An 18,468-nucleotide genomic window follows, 5' to 3' on the forward strand; every position below is an offset into this window, starting at 1 on the left:
CTCTTTCGCGAGTGTACTCCCCTCTCTCTTTCTCTCTCGACGCCTCACTGTTGCCCGCTCCACCGTCAACACGACACCGTCCTTCGCGTGGCATTGTTGTTCATCGTCACTGGCCGGTCCTCTGCCGCTGTAACCCCCCATCCCGGACGAGCCCCCGTATGTAGGAGTCTAAACGAAAAATAAGGCACGGGGATTCGAAGCCACGATCCTCGGATCCACAGTCGACCGCTTTACCTACGCGACCAATCCCGTACTCTACGTTTCGTGTTCTTATTTGACTCCTTATTGTTGGGTATGGGAGGCGCGGATATTACAAAGACAATTATCATTTATTTGATTTTCACGGTCAATATTATTCGGAGTACGCTTAGAAGGAGAGGGAAATATATTCCCGCACCGTAATGCAGGACCGGGTGCCTATTATAGGCAGCATAGGCCATATAGTAGTATTATTAAGTGGACTGGAAAGTAATGTCGTTTCTAATCTCGACACTTATTTATCATTCATCAACTCATTAATTTTTTTCAATCTGGCATTGAAAATTTGCACGCTAGACGACAAAAGGTTCTTAGTAACTAGGACGATTACATAATTGATTAAATATAAAAACGTGTTATAAATTTATTTGTTTGAATTTAATGTAAAAGGAACGAGATTACTTTCTGGCCCCCCTAATACATATGTAGTGGCATCTCCGCTCCTCGTCATCAGGGGGAAACCGTGCGGTTCTCGCGTTTCCCACAAGCGGCTCGGTCCCGCCTAACTTTTCTATATAAGCTCTTCCCGATGGAACTCCAAATATCTCGGCGTCTGAGGCACGGGCTTGCCAGATAGCTTTACCGACGAGTCCACGAAACGAATACCTGAAGGTGCTGAAAGACGTATGGCATGGCCGTGTGATAATGCAGCGTCTGCATGTCGTTTGTTTTCTGCAACTGGTTCGCGTACTCTGTCTTCGCCTCCTCGCTTTGTTGGGTCTTCAACGTCATGTTCATCCTCTGTTTCTCGACCTGAATAGGAACAAATCGAGCCAAGTTTAGAGGATAGGTAGAGGAAAAAACAGATCAGAAGAGCAGGCGAGGAATAAAATGTAGATTATCGAGTTTATTTACGTACTTCCGCCCTCGAGAGATTATAATCCGCGTCCGCCCTCTGATAATTCTCAACGGACCTTTCCGCCTCGCGGAAAGCCTTCTCGTACGCCTTCCTGGCGCGCTCCAGATTCCCGATCTGACCGGTCAGGGTCGTCATCAATCTGGCGCCCTCTTGAAGATACTTCTTCCGATCCTCCTTGAAGTCTTTCACGAGGATGTTCAACTCTCTCAGCACGTTCCCTTGCAGGTTCTCCGCGATTACTTCCCTCTGTCCCGCCTGATCGTTCACCTCGTTCAATTCCATCTTGAACGCCCGGCAAGGGCTGTACCTGAAACGTCGTGGACAAAATTTAGAAAGCGAACGTCGAAACGGATCCAACGGCAAAAGCGGAGACGGGAGACACCCCGTTAAACGATTTCTTCTTCTCGATAGTTCGGGAAGCTACGGATGGAATTAAAATTAACGCGATACGGAATTAAATCACGACCCACGCGAACGAATACGACGCGCAAGACGAGAAGGTCGTCGAGAAAAGAAACGAGACCGACTGTCCGTAGGCGCGCGAACCGAGCGAGTTACTGAACTTATAAAGCAACCGGCCGCGGCCCACGCCTTCAGATAAGAGATATTAGCTACCGTTTTCCGTCGAGTTGCGCGTGTTGTACACGTGAAAAATAAAAGCGTCGCTGAACGCGTACGCTCGAAACGGGCGATTGTTTCGAAGGATTTCGTTCGCGTCGGAGAACGCATCACTGCCGAGCCGTGGATCCGGTGTTACACCTGTACGTTGGCTCATACTCACTGATAATCCTCCTCCTCCTTCTTCTTGGGTTGATAGCTCTTCACGAGACGTCTGCAATCAGAAACGAAACGAAATTTACCGATGCACGGTCGTCGGCCCGATCCGCCGCCGGGGAAATATTATCGGCCCGCCGTATCGGGACGACGAATAATTTACGTCTGATTCTTCTCGACGCTCGAGACAACTGCTCGTCTCGAATGAGTCTCCTTTTTTGGTCCGGCGTTATTTTCAGGGCATGCGTTCGCGGTCGAACGTCCGCTACGAGGTGAAAATAGGAACGTTCGCAGAAGGAAAAGATCGAGCGACGTCGCGATGAAATTACGATTCCCGTGACAACGGACGATATCGGGCATTTTTCGTGCGCGGATGTTACGAATTGCGTTTAGTCATCCGCGCGACAAGAAATAACAAACGACGGAGTCATTCCAATTCGAACGAGGGGCCACGAGCGGAGCGATAAATGTGTGTCGACTTCGAAACGCGCTATCATCCGGAAGTTGACGTGTCCTTGATACCACATCGACCATACGTTGCCGGCTGCCGGCCGGAAAACGGTGCGCGAAAACGGACAGCGATTTCTAAAGTATTCTGAAACCTCGATTCGCGAGATCGGAGGATCCGAAGAGGAAAGGTAGAAAAGGTAGAAAGGTAGATTCGTTAAATCCGAACGTCGACGAAAAACAATCTCAAATATCGCTAAATTTTTCCGGGAGCTAGTCGGACCTCCTGACCGAGAAACTCGGCGATACCGAAACGCTCTCGATCCGAAGAATGCCGTATTCGCGGCCGTTTGGAATGCGTCTAATGAAAATCAACGGAGCAACGAGGGAAACTGCGGCGCGGCAAACGGTACTCCATTTGTACGAGTAACGCGAGCATAGTATCGCAGAAATTACAGCGCGTTAAGGCACGAGGAACGTGCCTCGTGATAATTTATATGCAGCGGAACGAACGTGCCCGGGATAGACGCGCGCGACCAGAGCACGCGGAATCATTCTCCGGGGTTCGTGTACGCCGACCGATTAAGGGACGACGATACAACGCGAGCGATAATTAGGCGACCGGAATCGAAAGAAATCGGCGCGTTTGTTCTTCGATCGCAGCCAGCGATATCGGGCTCCCAAAGGACCGTTTCAAATATCTTATGATGCGATCCGGAGATACCGCGCAGCCGCTTTAACGTGCGAGATCGGTACTCGAATCGTCTCGTTCTGGGAAACCGTGTCGAAATAGTCGAAACAAACAAGGAGATCAAATCGATCGATAACATCGACGATGGTAACGTTCCTCCAGTTTCGGACAATTGTCGCGTGCTGCTAGTATTCGAGAGATCGGTATCGATTCAGATAGCGTCGCATGTATGTATAATACACAGTGCTCGGAATTAGTATTTTTTTTATTTTCGCAGATAACTAAAGTTAATAATATTATGTTTAGGTCGGTAAACATCTTTTATATACAGGGTGAGTGTTCTAACATGACGACCTCAAATAACTAGTCAAATATTTCTCGTTGTACGAGAAAATGTTTCGAACAATAGTTGCATGGTATCTAGGAGGACATACGCCGCTCTAATATGTTTTTTGTTACCTGACTTATTTATTGAGATATCAGGGTCACCTTCGGTTTATTAAGTGGAACGTTTAATATTTTTGTTCGAATCCCGGATAAATCATCAAATCTTGCATAAATAAAAGTATTACACAAAGTCGGACTTCAACTGAATAATTACCGAGATATTTAACTGATATGTGTAACTAATTCCGAGCGGCGATATAGTGTAGCGCGTCGTTTTAGATCAATATTGTCTTTTCTCGAGTGCCTGTCCAAGAAACTAGCGACGGTAGACGATAGGACAAAAGTTTTCGCGCGAGAAAAATATGTTTACCATCGATTACAGACGTGGAAAAAAGATAGATCGCGACGTCGACAGTCATTGTTTTCGCGTGCGGGTAAAACGGGGTACGTCGGTGCCACCCGTTAGAACAAAAGTGCGCAACAGTAGACGGCATTCACGGGACAAACAAGGGGACCCTTTAATACAATATTACTCCGGCTACATCTTGCGTCCGTGAACTCATGGGGTGCGCGAGACACGTTCGTTATACAGGATGTCCCATTGAAATCGTTAACCTCGGATACTCCGCCCTTTGTTAATTTATGGACGGGAAAAAAAAAACACGCCAAGGCTAGGCGTGCCTGATACACGGAGGGCAACGATAAATCGTCGCCGTGTTACATGCGCGGGCCGACAGGTGATCCGATTGATAACGAAAACCTTCCGTTACGGAAGGTTTCTTACCTGAGCTTCGCAGCGTACTCCACTTCGATGGCGCATCGGTCGCGAATAAAGTGGCCATATCTTTCGAGGAACTCTATCCCTTTTTGCGTGTGAAGGGATAGATTCTCAAACTGGTCCTGCAACCAAAACAAAATGGACTAATCAGCGACGGGCACGTTTCGAGATAGTAATGCTCGATGCAAAACTGTTGATGTTTATGACGTATGATTGTACTTTAATTCGCTTCACTTTGGTCGTTTTTGTTGGTGGTTCGTGAAACGCACAACGTTTCGTTGTTCTCGGGTACAGGTATACACATGCGTAGAACATTATACTGCGCAATAAGCGTACGCAGCGAGTAGTTTGAAAAAAAAAAAGAAAACAAAAGGAAACCATATAGGCAGCGCAAACTCGAGGGGGTATCCTGAATTAGGAGATCTAAAAAAAGCGGTTTTTCGTGAATTTTTTTGGAATGGAAAACAATAATTAATTCCATCCAACTTTTTATCCTATCTTCATGGATATTTGAGTAGTCTGTGCAAATTTTTTCAACGAGAAATACTCAAATTGAGTCGACTGTGACGCCGATAGGATTCGATTTGAATATTTCGATAGAATTAATTATTTCTTTCCATCCCAAAAAAATTCACGAAAAACCGCTTTTTTTTAGACTTCCTAATTCAGGATACCCCCTCGAGTTTGCGCTGCCTATATGGTTTCCTTTTGTTTTCTTTTTTTTTTCAAACTACCCGCTGCGTACGCTTATCGCGCAGTATAATGTTCTACGCATATGTATACCTGTACCCGAGAACAACGAAACGTTGTTCGTTTCACGAACCACCAACAAAAACGACCAAAGTGAAGCGAATTTTGATACCGAAACGACCGTTTCGAGGTATCAAAAGAGAGGCAATTTTTCGTTGGTGACCGAGGCTGAATAAATCGGGTCACCGCGGAAAAAAGTCGTTTTGCATTCCCATGACGGTTATTCGGACCGTCGTCGTTGTCGTTTCTGCGCGTTTAATTAGCGAACAGGTTGGACCGCGATAGTAGCCATCGTTCGGTGGCCGGCTGCTCCCGAATTCTTTCGATCCCAGTAGGTCGAATGGACGAGCGGTTTCGTGAAATTTCTCTCTCGAGTGGGACAAAAAGTTTGCGATTCACGAGCCGCGCCGGCGACGTTTCTCCGTGGCGTCGCGTCGTCGTCTGCCAAGAGAGAGCGAAAAATCGCCGATCGAACGACCAATTGGTGGAGAGCAAACAAAGCGAACGAGCTTCGTTATATTTCGTGAATAATATATTTCTTCGGGAATAAAAATAAACCTAAATCGGTCGTAATTCTCTTCGTTCGAAAATATTCGCGTTTTTATCCGAAATAAAAATGTTGCCCGATCCCCAGGGTCGCAGGTATATCGCGTTCCTCGGGCTGATTGCGTGAAAATTTCTTGGCACGCGTAGGTGAACCGCCCTACTCGGGACAATGAGGGGTTTCGCAAGCGGCTCGCAACCGGTAAAAAGATTTCTGACCGTTTAGCAGCTCGCCACGAAAAGTGAAACTGGACTCTCCGCTATTGCGTTGCCGCAACGTGCACGCTTACTTCGATGCTCGAGACTCGAGACGAGAGGCCAGGGACCACAGGCTCCGTTTATCGACGTTATGAATCGCAAAACGTTGTTGCACGCCGTCAGCCTCGACTTGCTCTTTCTTCTGCCGACCAATTTCCCATTCAGACATATCGGCCGACTCTCGGTGAATGGAGCTACACGGGAATGGGTTACACGGGATGCTCCTAAATGACTGGTCGAAAACGTGGAACAAGAGTTCTATGCGTCGACGCTGCCGGTGTCGCGAATAGACAACGTCGAGCTACCTGTTTTTCTTTGGTGTCGGAAGCAGAGTTCCATTGGCACGTTCGGATCGAGGCGTTGAACGCACCACACACGATACGATCTGTCGTACGACGCGTCGCACAGTGGTCCGAATGGCCGAAATGCAATTTTTGAAGTTTCGAACACACTTTTTTCAATATCGTGCGTGTGTTGTATACATACGAGTGCATTAAATGCCGTTTGAAATTGAAAAAAATAGTAATCGGTTACCGATATATGGAGGTTCAAAGTTGACGAAATTTCATGCTCCTTGATATCGTAAAAAGTGGCGCATGTTTATCGTGTCACAGAAAGTTTATCGTACGACGATGATATCCCATTCGTATGGTCGAAAGTCTCGTCGAAGCGGTTGGTCGTACGACAGATCGTAGCGTGTCCCGTTCGTGAGATCGAAGGATCCAAAGAAGAGCGTTCGTTAAATCCGAACGTTGACGAAAAAGAATTTCAAATATCGCTAAATTTTTCCGAGAGCTAGTCGGACCTCCTAACCGAGAAACTCGGCGATACCGAGACGGTCTCGATTCGAATAATGGGGTTGAGCCGAATCCTCGGTTGGAGGATCTCCAAAATTTTATTTGAGGAGCTACGAGCGATTCGAACAACGTCATCTAATATCTGCTCTTCGATATTACATAAACAACGCTCTCAGCTACGAGTTCTTATATCCGTATGTGCCCGAAGAGCGCGATTTCGTTCGTATACTTAAACGAGGTTCTACCGTGCTCGTGCCTAACGACAACTACCTGGAGGGAGGAGTTTCTCCAAGACGAAGCATCCAAGGAATGTACACAGATCGACAATGGCACAAGAGTAAACAAACGTGCTCTCACGATAGAAGACAGCGTTCCCGAGAACTTACTATTTACCGACGCTTTCGAGAAATTTGTTTTCGCGGAATTGCGCGAAGTAGGCGTTCCGATTATAACTGTGGCTTTTATAAAAATATAGTTTCGGCGCTAACAGAGTAAAAACCGACTGTTATTGGTTGACCTATCCTGGCACGCACCGATGACTATCGATGGCCGACAGGGAGCTTCGCGAAGTTGGCACCCCCAAATACGAACTTCGATCGAAATCAAATTGCATTCGTTTGTCCACGATTTGTCCTGGACTACTACCCGGTTACTACCTTGTTTATCGCAAGTTTCTGAAATATCACGGACCGGCAACGACTAACGACACGCTCGCCCGCAACGGACCCGTGGAATGTAAGCTTTATCGCTCAAGGACGATCCTGTCTTTCAACATTTACGCTAGTCGCGGCTTAAGGACAAATCGAGCTCCGTTCCAGCGTTTACTCGTATCGTGTACGAAGAAAGAGACTGGCAGAGGTGGAGAGAGAGCGCAAGAGAGCGGGAGACAGACAACAGACAAGCCGATCGAGTCGCCTATGGTGGCATTCGAAACGCGTTACTTTCATTTCCAGCGAGTAGCCATTCAAGGGCCAGGCACCGGCTGTGAAACGGGACCGGCGGATGCGTCTTTCGTCTGTCCCAGCCTTTCCTTTCCGCGGGTCCATCTGACCAGCTGAAAAATCGAGATCTCTCGCATCGATGGTCGCGCGACCAGGATCTCCTCGGGCTTCGCTCAACTAACTCCCATCGCGACTGCGAGAAACGAAGGCTAAAAATGCCGCGAGTCATCAAATCGTACGGTTGATCGTTCGCTTTGTTATGCGACCTAAAAACGATCGAGCGTAAAGTACTGTTATCAAAGCTCCGAGTGGATTACGATGTTATCTTCGTTTCTATTCGGCTGCGCGTTCCTTCGTATTTTTCTATTTACGTTTATAGGGTTGCATTCGTTTCTTGCAACATCGCGCAAGATTTAAACGCGGCGCGCCTCTTTGCGTAATTTCCTCATCTATTGAACATGTCGCCAAAGCTAGTTCCGAGATGTGTGTACATCGTGCTTGGTGATAAAAGTAGCCAAAGATCATGTTCTTATTTTTAAGTTTGTTACGATACGAGTAAACGCTGGAACGGAGCTCGATTTGTCCTTAAGCCGCGACTAGCGTAAATGTTGAAAGACAGGATCGTCCTTGAGCGATAAAGCTTACAAATTAAGTTTCCGACTTGGAAAAAGGAGAAGGTTACTCGATTCGATATACGTATATATTTTTGTTGTTTTTGATTACAAGTATCGATCTGTGGAGGTGGCTCCACAGACGAGGTGTATATTTTTGTTTTGTTACGGTTGATTAAATACTTAATTTTTTCTAACATTTATCAGTGACCACGTGTTTGTTCCCTTCGTTTCGTTGAAACATAGCCTATATCTACAACGTTGAACATAGTCATCTATCATCCGATTAGGACATTGCTCATCTATGGCATCGGTCGTTATCGAACCACCGACTAGATCATAATACCATCTCTATTCTTATTCGATCTCATGTTCCTTAATCTGTTTCCATTTATGTTCGGGAAGCCGTGAGTTGATCGTTAACAAGCACGTCTCCTATTCGAGCACGAGTTTACTCATCCCCGGCGGTGATACACGGTTCGCGGTATTCAGCGATCGCCGCGTTCTTTCGCAAGAGATCTCGCGATACCGATTCGCGTCAACCTCGTTTTGCAGTCGCAAATGGAAAATAATCGGTACGCGCGATGGAAAACATGACACCCGAACGAATGACGATATACGCGGCGAGATACGATCCCAGCTGTACATCGATACGCGTATTTAAATTAGATATCGACGTTCCGCGACACGGAGCCGATCGCGGATCCGCGAACCGTTTCCAGAGAAACCGTATTCTTCCCCGTCGCGATAGTCGCGGCTTTCTCACTGTGATAACTGCACACGGCAGGTCTCGTATCCTGGTCTTAAGCAATTTCCGACTAAATAACGGAGAACTGGTAAGCGCGAGGTGATAGTCCAACTGCGACTTTCGAACGCGCGGAGGAACAAGAAAACCTATCATTTTAGCTCTTTTCCACGTCGGAAAGCGAGCGGCTCGGTCTCGACGGACAACGGATTTTATTTTCACGCCGCTCGGCCCGCTCGCCTATCGACGAGTTAATTATTGGACCAACGCGCGCGCCCGGTTATCGGAGAAAATACGGATATTACGTGAAACGGTTTGCAGGAAACGCTTTACGCGATATACGGGATATTACGTTAATCGAAACACTGACAAACCGACGATATTCAGATATCGAACGACCGTGATTTTTCCAGTCTGGAACAGGTAATATTTACTCGAGTATGCAACGAAATCCTCGGCACGAAACATATCCTATTTAACTGGCAGCATTTCGATAGAATTAGGGAAAATCTCAAGATCCAAAACAATATAAACGAAATAATGAACTCTCGCGACGATATCAAAATCTTAATTGTATTCCTAAAACGAACCGAAATCTATAAGAAATTGTAAAATCACAGATAACATAAGCTTGTACGTGTAAATGAACACAGTGTAGTCCCATCCCATCCCAATCAAGCAGCACAATATAAAATTATACATGATGTTGAATGTAAATGTATAAAGTCGCTCGTGGCCTGAGTTGTTAATGCGACTTAAAACTTTAATAAAAAAAAAAAAAAAAAATTGAAAAAGAACTACCTTTCGCACAGTCTGGACACTCTCTCATTGTCAGAGTATTTTAAGGGAACCCCGTCGAAAAGCTTCGTCGCGGCAGACGGAGAGCCATTCGATTATCAGTCGGTAGGACGCGAATGAAATTACAGGCCATTATCTGGAATCGATTTCGAGCCAGCAAAGCCCGGTGAATCGGTCTGAGCGAGTGTATGCCCCCTCCCCCCCCTACCACCACACGACCAATCCTGCGTTTTCTGTGCCGCAGGTCGATAGCTGGAAAACGCACCGCCGCCCCTATGACTCACCCTGCCCGACCTTTTTCAAAGAGGTGCACTTGCACGTCGACCTAACCTTGCCTGGCGCGGACTATACAGGTCGGTCGGCTCGTCCCCGGAGATAACTCCGTGCCTTCCCCCATTATGCACGCGAACGGCAGGTATCTCCGTCGGGACACCTGCCCTTCGTAACTTCTTGCTTTCTTCTCGCTTTAACCTACGTGGACGTGGGTACGTTCACGGCCGCGGTCGTTCCGTTGGCCCTCGATGGATCCTCCACGGTCGAGATCCTCGACGCCCTTCGAGACCGACGCTTCATCTTTCGAGATTAAGTGTCGAGTAGATCGCGGTCGAACTCGAGAAGAACGAGAAAAGACACCCGACTCTATCGTTCCGAATCGGAACGCTCGCTCGACTAATGTCCTGCTATAATAAAACACTAATCGTAAGCTAATTCCACATCGAAAGTAGTTTACGGACTGCGAGGATTCGCGGTTTCCGAGCGAAACGAATCGTGTCGCCCCGAAAACGTACGCGTATGCACAGGTGCGGTTTCTTTCCGAAGTGGAGCACGATGACGCAAAGAGCGCCGAGAGTACAGGATACGTCGCGAGAGAAAAAAAGAACGGCGCAACGTTCCCCGAAATGGACCGGCGCTAATTAATTCAACGAGGGCGTGGGCGGAGGAAAAGCGTTGTTCGCGGGAAATCCGGGAGAGACGGGTACCACGGTGGAAAATCAATAGCTAGGCCGGGAATAACGCTATCGCGAGAAACGAAACGGGAAAGGAGTGCTTCGGTAAAAATAGTTTCGAAAACACGGGACACGGGGGCCGAGCGAACGAAAGCCTGCGGACTCGGACAAGTGTGTATTATGAGTCACGAAATCGCGCTGGGGTGGTTTTTACGTACCCTCCGCCACCCTATCGATCCTGCATTTCCACTGTACGCTCACGCGACGTGAAAGAGAGACGGAGAGGCCGGGAGTGGCCGCGAGAGGGAACGGGACACGGATAGGGTGACGAGCGGACTAGACACCGAGGAAAGAGAAATTTTGTTGCGCGAGGAGACGAGCTCGCTCCACCGGTCGCACAGCGCGGAATAAGTGGACAAAATTCGATATTAGTATACGTCACAATGTGAGGCACATTTCTATCGTGGAAAATGTGTGTCAGCGTGGAAATTGTTATAAATAATCATGTATCAATCGTCTGTATCCGTAATACAATCTTTATCTTTAAACAAACGTACAGACAAAACGGCGAAAAAATATCCCGAGCTCTCAACATACTTGGATACATTATTTTGCTATATTTTAAGAAAACTAACAAGTTTTTTTTTGCAAATACTTGTGCAACGCGTGGTTTCGCATAATTTTTAATAAGGGACCGCGCTGTCGGTGTAGGGTCACAATTGGAAGTTAACAATTTTGATTTAATTGATTTATGGACAATACAATCGATTCTATACAATAATTTGTATAGAAATCCTGACACCAGAAAAAAATGCCTCGAGTGCAAAGGAACACGATACGTGTTTCCAATTTTATCGAAATAATAAAGTTTCGCAAAAGCGACGAACGTCTCTGAAACGTTCACACGGAGATGCACGGATAGCGTCCGTCCATAGTCGAGGGTCGAGCGTGTGCGTGTCGACGAGTATTCATTGTCAGCGAAACACGAGAGCATGGTGGCTGCACTTAATAAGCAGACGAAACGTTGAACCGACTGCGAACGTACGTGAGCGTCTAGCGCCGGTGGCCCGCGCGGCGCATACGGGCGGTGCATAACTGAGCACGCATAGGAAAAAGGACGAGTACAAGAAAGACTAATTGCCAGTGCAGTCGCGAGACCCGTTGACGGATGCACGGTGGAAAGCTGTTGCGCGACAGAAGCTCGCGGAATGCGCCGCGTTATCTTTAATACAACCCCACGGGAATAATCCTAAGAGAGATGCAGTCCTCCGAGTGCATTCGGGATGTCTCTCAAAAATAGCACGCTTAACCCTCCGAGAGACCAGTAATTCCTTAGCGTCGCGCCTGAAGAAACGACGAACTTCGCGCGCAGGTTCTCCGACAAACGTTTTTAAGGGTTGTTTCTCCGGGGAAACGGTTAGGAATTTCAGCAGGGTCAGAGACGCGTAAAAGAAATTAAATGTACGTACTAAACGCTGTTACGTGCTTGTAAGGTCTTGCAAAATTATTTTACACGGTGCGAGACATCTTTTTTCTTTTTTTTTTTTTCATTACTGTCGAGTGTAGCCATGTATACCAAGCCGATGGTGTGCGCTGCACGAACGCGCGTGTATTATTGTGTCCGTACGTATGTACCAGCGGGTCACCGCGAATAAGACACGTGTTTTAGTTCTATCTCGTATGTCGAGCAGTAAACACGATATCAAACGAAAGTTATGTATAATTAGTTAGCGACGAGTAAATAGTTGACTCGTTCCTGGTAGTCGGGATAACCTAATCCAACAATTACAATACTTCCTTTGGTAGAGATCAAAGGACGAAAAATAATGGCCACGTAGATGGAAAATTCGTGTCGAGCGCAACCGTCCGTCCCCCTTTCCGTTTCTCGCGACCTTTCGAGGACGCGCGATTCGCCCGAATGCCGCGACGACGCTCGCCGTACGAACCGAACGCGATCTCCGGCAACGGGCTCGGAGATATTTTTCCAAGGCTGATATCGAGTCAGATTTTTCGAGCTCGAACAGATCCACGCTCTCAGGCTTTTAATAGGCGCCATAAATCGTTCGCGTCCACGCGAACGCAGACTCTATCGAAGACGAATCGCGAGCCGCGAGCCGATGATTTATCGCGTACCCTTGATTTTCTAATTAACCCTCTGGTAACGTCGCTTATTTTCAAACACGGTTACGCTCGCCGTGCGTGCCTCTGCGTTACGATTCGAGGGCTTATCAGCGATCGCTACGAGTCTCCTATGGATGATTTTCAGAAATTTTTGTAAGGATATCGATAGCGGCTTGATCGTGGCAGCGACATCTGCTAATGTCGTGCAGTTTCTGTTTTTATGTGTTCCATGCGAGACAATCGTGGCAATAGACAAAGTTCCTTATTATATATATATAGATATATATATAGATATTCATATAGATATAGATATTCATATAGATATAGATATTCATATAGATATTCATATAGATATATATATATATATATATATATATATATATATATATAAAGGTCTTGTAAAATTATTTTACACGGTGCGAGACATCTTTTTTCTTTCTTTTTTTTTTCATTACTGTCGAGTGTAGCAATGTATACCAAGCCGATGGTGTGCGCTGCATGAACGCGCGTGTATTATTGTGTATATATATAAATAAATACTTACTTTATGTGTGCAAACGCGCGTGAACAATTCATTTAAATCCTAACCCACTAACCAAACTGACAATTGTCAAAAATGCTAACAATTTCCCGTGTACCTGCTATTGGATTACGGGATTCTTAAAGAGACAAAATTCACAGTCTTTAAATCTTTATATTATATCCTTTATTGTTAGGACGCGAAAGGACGTATTTTCGCCTCAAGATTCGAACTAAGAGCGAACTCTTTTTCCAAAGCCATTTTTCCATAGGGATTTTCACACTGGCCTCTTGAACAGAAATACTGCCAGAGGCCCAACTATACGAAATCAGCAGAAACGAAACGTTCCCTTTCGAGAAACGCAGTGTCCCTCGACTCTAGATTCATCTTTGTCACATTTGTTTAATAATGAACCAACGAACCGGCAACGAACATTCCCAACGAATTTTCTCCGGAAACGAGCGAATGGAAAGTAGCAAATACGTCGAGAATTCTCGAATTCCATACTTATCGGATTCCAGGGAGTTCTGTTGGTTCTGGTCGCGATGGTGGGGGGAGAGGTGTAGATTCTCGATGACCTTGAACGGCCAGTTGCTTTCGTTTCGAGCGTAGCCTACACCGTACGCGGAATGCTTCTTTTTACCGAAACCGCATCGCCCTGTTTCCGATTGGACGACGCGGTGCAACGCGGCGCCCCGCTCCAAATGCGGGTGATCGTATCGTGGCACGCGTCGCGAGCAAAGTGGAAGGAATAGATCCGGTACGATAGGGTTTTAAGAATACCCGCAAATTCTCAGGAATGTTGTCCCAGGTCGTGGCACGCTATCGCGGCTCGTATGCTAACGGAGCAATGGGTAAACTTGTCCTCTGGTGAGAGGCGAGTGACGCGACAGGGACGGATCGAGGAACAAAGGGCCCCCTCTCACGATCGCCATTCATCTCGTCTATTATCGTCCGTCGTCGCTGATTATAATTCGTACAGAAAGGCGAATACTCGGTCGAAATTGTCGAAAGTTTTAAAGATACGATACGTTTGTCCTGCATATGCGTGAAAGTTTTGTATGTGCGAGGATGGGTCACTCTTCGCGATATGTAGATACATATATGGGTGTCACGTGACTGAAAAAGGAACAAAAGGAAGTTTCGAAAATAAAAGAAACCTTTGAAAACTCCTCTCTGCCGTACCCTTTACCCAGTACTGCGCATTTAGTTCACAGCGATCGACCGATAAACTAATTCGATTTGTATTTTACACGGGCACGCATTCGTACGCGCGCTCGCAGTCTGCTACTCGTGGAACCCGTAAGGATCGATCGAATAACAGAAACCAGTATCTGGAACGACTTTCCTTGCGAAGGTAGTCAGGTGAACGATATGGCTCGCGACATATCTCACCGGCAACCGCTGCAAACTTTTCTATTAGGAGCGAGAACGCGTTATCAACGTCGGAGGGACCGATGCGGTTAATCCACGTATCGGTCTGATAATCTCTAAAGACTCTGGAAACTGTTAACTTGCCACTTTTACGTTGATATCGAACGGGAACTGACAACTATTCGGTTCTGTGTATGCTTAAGGGGCTTGAAACGTCAAAAAATAAAAAATCAGTTGAAAGAATTTTGCTTTATTAAAATTTTAAATAATCACTTTTTTCGCTACTTTATTCAAAATTTAAACGATTCCGAACAGTTCCGCGTAAACAGGATTGAATTTGGAGCACTGGAAGTGGTTCAACAATTTTTTTGAAAAATAGATTCCTTTTTCTAACAAAAAAAAAGTTCTAGGCTTTCTGTACAAAGGTACATTTTTCTCAGATACGGTCACACCGATACGACCCAAATTTTGCACACTTGTTTTCTGATAGCTGGGCTTAATTTATACCGAGGATTTTCTTGAAATTCACAATGGTTAATTTTCAAAAAATGTTCAAAGTTGACAAAAGAAATTTTGTGTCAAAAAGATTTGTTTGCCACTTCCAGTGCTTCAAATTCAATTCTGTTTGCGCAGAACCGTTCAGAACCGCTCGAATTTAAATTTAAATTTAAAAAAAAAAAAAAAATAAACTTCTCATTTAGAAGTGATTTTCTTTCACCGTTTGATGTTTCCACTTGAAACTTGAAACTTTCAAGCCCCTTAAGGTCGAGGACCTTTCGCATCCCACGGGCCAAGCCTGTTCGGCACCGTGGACTAAGGTGAGCCAGGCAATTACAGAGTGGAAAACGTCCATGGACGATGATTGTACGCGGCCAAGCTTCTGGTCCGTCGCTCCCGGTCGTTGTGATTCGCAGGGAAATGGGTCGAGCCGACAACCCGTGCCAACGGAGTCGCGTCTCTATCTGTGCTTGAAAATTATTCCTTCGCGCACCACGAGTTTCCGATTATCTGGCCGCAAACGTCGGTATCGGCGATACGCATAATGAGCGGTGTACGAAGTAGTTTATTTATAGGCGTTCGACGCTGCCGAACTACCGGGAGAACGACGTAAATGCTTCTCAGAGGAATAACTGTGAAACGTCGGCGTCGGGGGGCTTTATTGATCGTTACAAGTAATACCCTCCATTTGCCGTGTCATATACGCTACCGCATGAAAACAACGCCGTTGTACTCTCTCGGATACACGCCGCGGCGCGCGCCGTGACCGGGTATCACGCTTTACGAGTACCAATCGTGGAAACTCGATACACCGATGAAGCGGCCCGAGCGAAACCAACGAGAAAATTGTTTCTAAATTCTACCCATGCTTTGTTTCGCGAATCAAGGATTTAAACTACCGTGCTCGATTCTGTCCGGACCATGTCTTTGTAATTAGAGGAAGCGAATCGACGCATCCAGGTTTCTGGCAATTTTCTAAACTCCGACTTTTATCCATACGATGACTCGAATCTTGATTTCGATAGAAACAGATACGCTGTTCTTTCTAACCGACTTCGAAAAGGAGAAGGTTACTCGATTCGACGTGAATATTTTTGTTTATCAACGCCACGTATTCAAGCATTCATAGTTTGCGCAGTTAAGATACCAAGTGCATCCGGAATGTCGATATTATCGAATTTTGGTCCAAGTATCCATTTTCTTGAATCGAGCATTCCACGGCAAACTGTTCCACGTATCGATCGAGAACTCGAACTGTTCCACGTATCGATTGTGACTCTGAAGAGTGACTCTCTAAAATGACGCGATACGAAACGACCCGACGACGTCAAAGTACGATATAGCTGCCAATTAGCATCTAATTTACAACGAGAATTTTCTATTTTACTCGACTTAAGTACCGACGTCTCGTTGATTCCTTATTTCTTTCAAAGTTTCCACGCGAAACCGACGATTCTCCCGGAATCGCATTCACCGACAACGTTTCCCGCACCTCCGACGTACACGAAGTAAGCAGACTAATCCTGTTTCGCTGTGTGTCTCCGTTCAGGTGGGTGGACAATGAGGGACGACGCGACGAGGTTCCCGCGGCCGCGAGAAAGACGCTCGAAGCGGAAAGGGACTCGAAGAAGCGGAAGAGTAGCGCGGCCAATTGTTCTTGAAGTAAAAGGCTGGCCGTCGCGTCGACGAGGGCCAGGCCCAACCCCGGACGAGGTTAAGAGTTCTTCCTCCGACGACGACACGTTCCTCGTCTCCAGCTCCCGTTCCCGACGCGCGCCGCGGAAAGATGAGCTTGTTACCACGCATTAATTGGATCTCTACTCCAATTTGGAAGTATTAGGTTGTCCCAAAACTTTCTTTCGTAATTTCCACTCGATTATTTCGTGCGGTAGCGTTTCTATAAATAGACAATGTAATTTCTTAGATGTCGATGTTGTAACAGCAATGGAGCGAAATGAATCGTACGTGATTCAATAATGTAACATTAGACATCAAATATTGTGTATGTATTACTTATTAACCCTTAAATGTGATGTTTAGTATGTTGTTTTTAAACAACATACTAAACATCACAGATAAAATTGACCTTCTTTTAATTTTTTGTTAATTTTGACGACTAGTTTTTATTTCTGAACGAATTTTGTACTTTTTTTAATGTTGGCACTATCCAATATTTTTATGCATTGAAAATAAGTTAATGTCAAATGTCACTTTGAAGAAAACTTTGAAAACGTGAAACAAAAATCGTCCATTTAAGGGTTAATAGACTGCGGATCTTTATGCAAAATAACAATCTTTGCAAAAGAACCTACACAAAGCGGATCTAAATAGAAATTAATTTATTCTGTAAATATTATAACACGAACTTTACTTTCGATCTTTTTTACATTCTTGCGTATTGTTTGCACTTTGTAGGTTCTTGCACATTCAAATTTCCTGTAAATCCATTAAGATCCGCAGTCCACTTATTGATAAAACGAAAGAATCTTTTGGGACAATCTAATACGTACTTTAAGTAGTGAAGTAACAGTTGCTATAGAACGGTCGATCCAAGAAAATGGATGCTTCGATTAAAATTCGATAATATCGCCATTCTAGATGCATGGATATCAATGTGGATATCTTAACTGCGGAAACTCTGATCGCACAATCGCAAAACTATGCAACGCGAATTAATTAGCACGGAATCACCGGAACGTTGCGTTATTATCGTCGGTTGCGGTCAACGACTCGCCAGACCTTCGCACTGTTTTTTCTCCCTCTCCAGATAACTCGGACGATCGCTCCGATCGCTCGAGTTGTCATTCATGCTCGTTGACATTTTTTTCCCTCTCCGCTATTCAACTCCAGTCGGCATTGTCGTGGAGTGGACGTCGGCGTCGTCCTCGCATCGAGATAGCCATTTCGGTGGAAATACTCGTGTCGCTCGTCATTCCCGAATCGCGGGGCTAACAAGTCCGTTCCGACGGATGAGCGAGGGTTTCGCGAAATGACCAAAGCATCCATCGGTAAATTGGCCCTTTTTTTTTATGAAATGTTAGTACTGCATCGAGGAGGTTGAAAGAGCGACAATTTTACGACTATTTTTATTACAACTATTCGGGTTGATTAAAAATATCATGTACTCGTAAAGAAATGCTCCCCGATGCAAGGAAATCGGGGAATAGACATTTGAAACAAAAACACGCGTCGAATCGAGTAACCTTCTTTTTCGAAGTCGCTTAAAAAAAATTGAAATAAAATAAATTCAAATAAAAGAGCTTCTTTATGAAATGTAAGTACTGCATCGAGGAGGTTGAAAGATTTGATAAAAATATCATGCACTCGTAAAGAAATGCTCCCCGATGCAAGGAAATCGGGGAATAGACATT

The 18,468-nt window shown here is 45.6% G+C and overlaps 1 protein-coding gene and 1 long non-coding RNA gene across 6 annotated transcripts in view; one reads left to right on the forward strand and one right to left on the reverse strand.

Annotated features, from left to right (window-relative positions):
- LOC128880816 (formin-binding protein 1-like) overlaps positions 1-18,468 on the reverse strand; it is a 37,594-nt gene that overhangs the window by 6,201 nt on the left and 12,925 nt on the right. For all 5 annotated transcript variants that reach the window (XM_054131285.1, XM_054131288.1, XM_054131287.1 and 2 more), the window contains exons 2-5: positions 4,201-4,316; positions 1,899-1,949; positions 1,118-1,424; positions 865-1,011 (exon numbers count right to left, since the gene is read on the reverse strand). In XM_054131285.1, coding sequence (XP_053987260.1) covers positions 865-1,011; positions 1,118-1,424; positions 1,899-1,949; positions 4,201-4,316 — 621 coding nt within the window. The remainder of the gene's footprint in view (positions 1-864; positions 1,012-1,117; positions 1,425-1,898; positions 1,950-4,200; positions 4,317-18,468) is intronic.
- LOC128880825 (uncharacterized) lies at positions 11,305-15,288 on the forward strand. Its single transcript, XR_008457926.1, has 2 exons — positions 11,305-12,077; positions 13,099-15,288. It is a non-coding gene; the product is annotated as an uncharacterized LOC128880825 (long non-coding RNA).

This window comes from Hylaeus volcanicus, chromosome 8 (assembly GCF_026283585.1).
Source record: "Hylaeus volcanicus isolate JK05 chromosome 8, UHH_iyHylVolc1.0_haploid, whole genome shotgun sequence".
NCBI classification, from domain to species: Eukaryota; Metazoa; Arthropoda; class Insecta; order Hymenoptera; family Colletidae; genus Hylaeus; species Hylaeus volcanicus.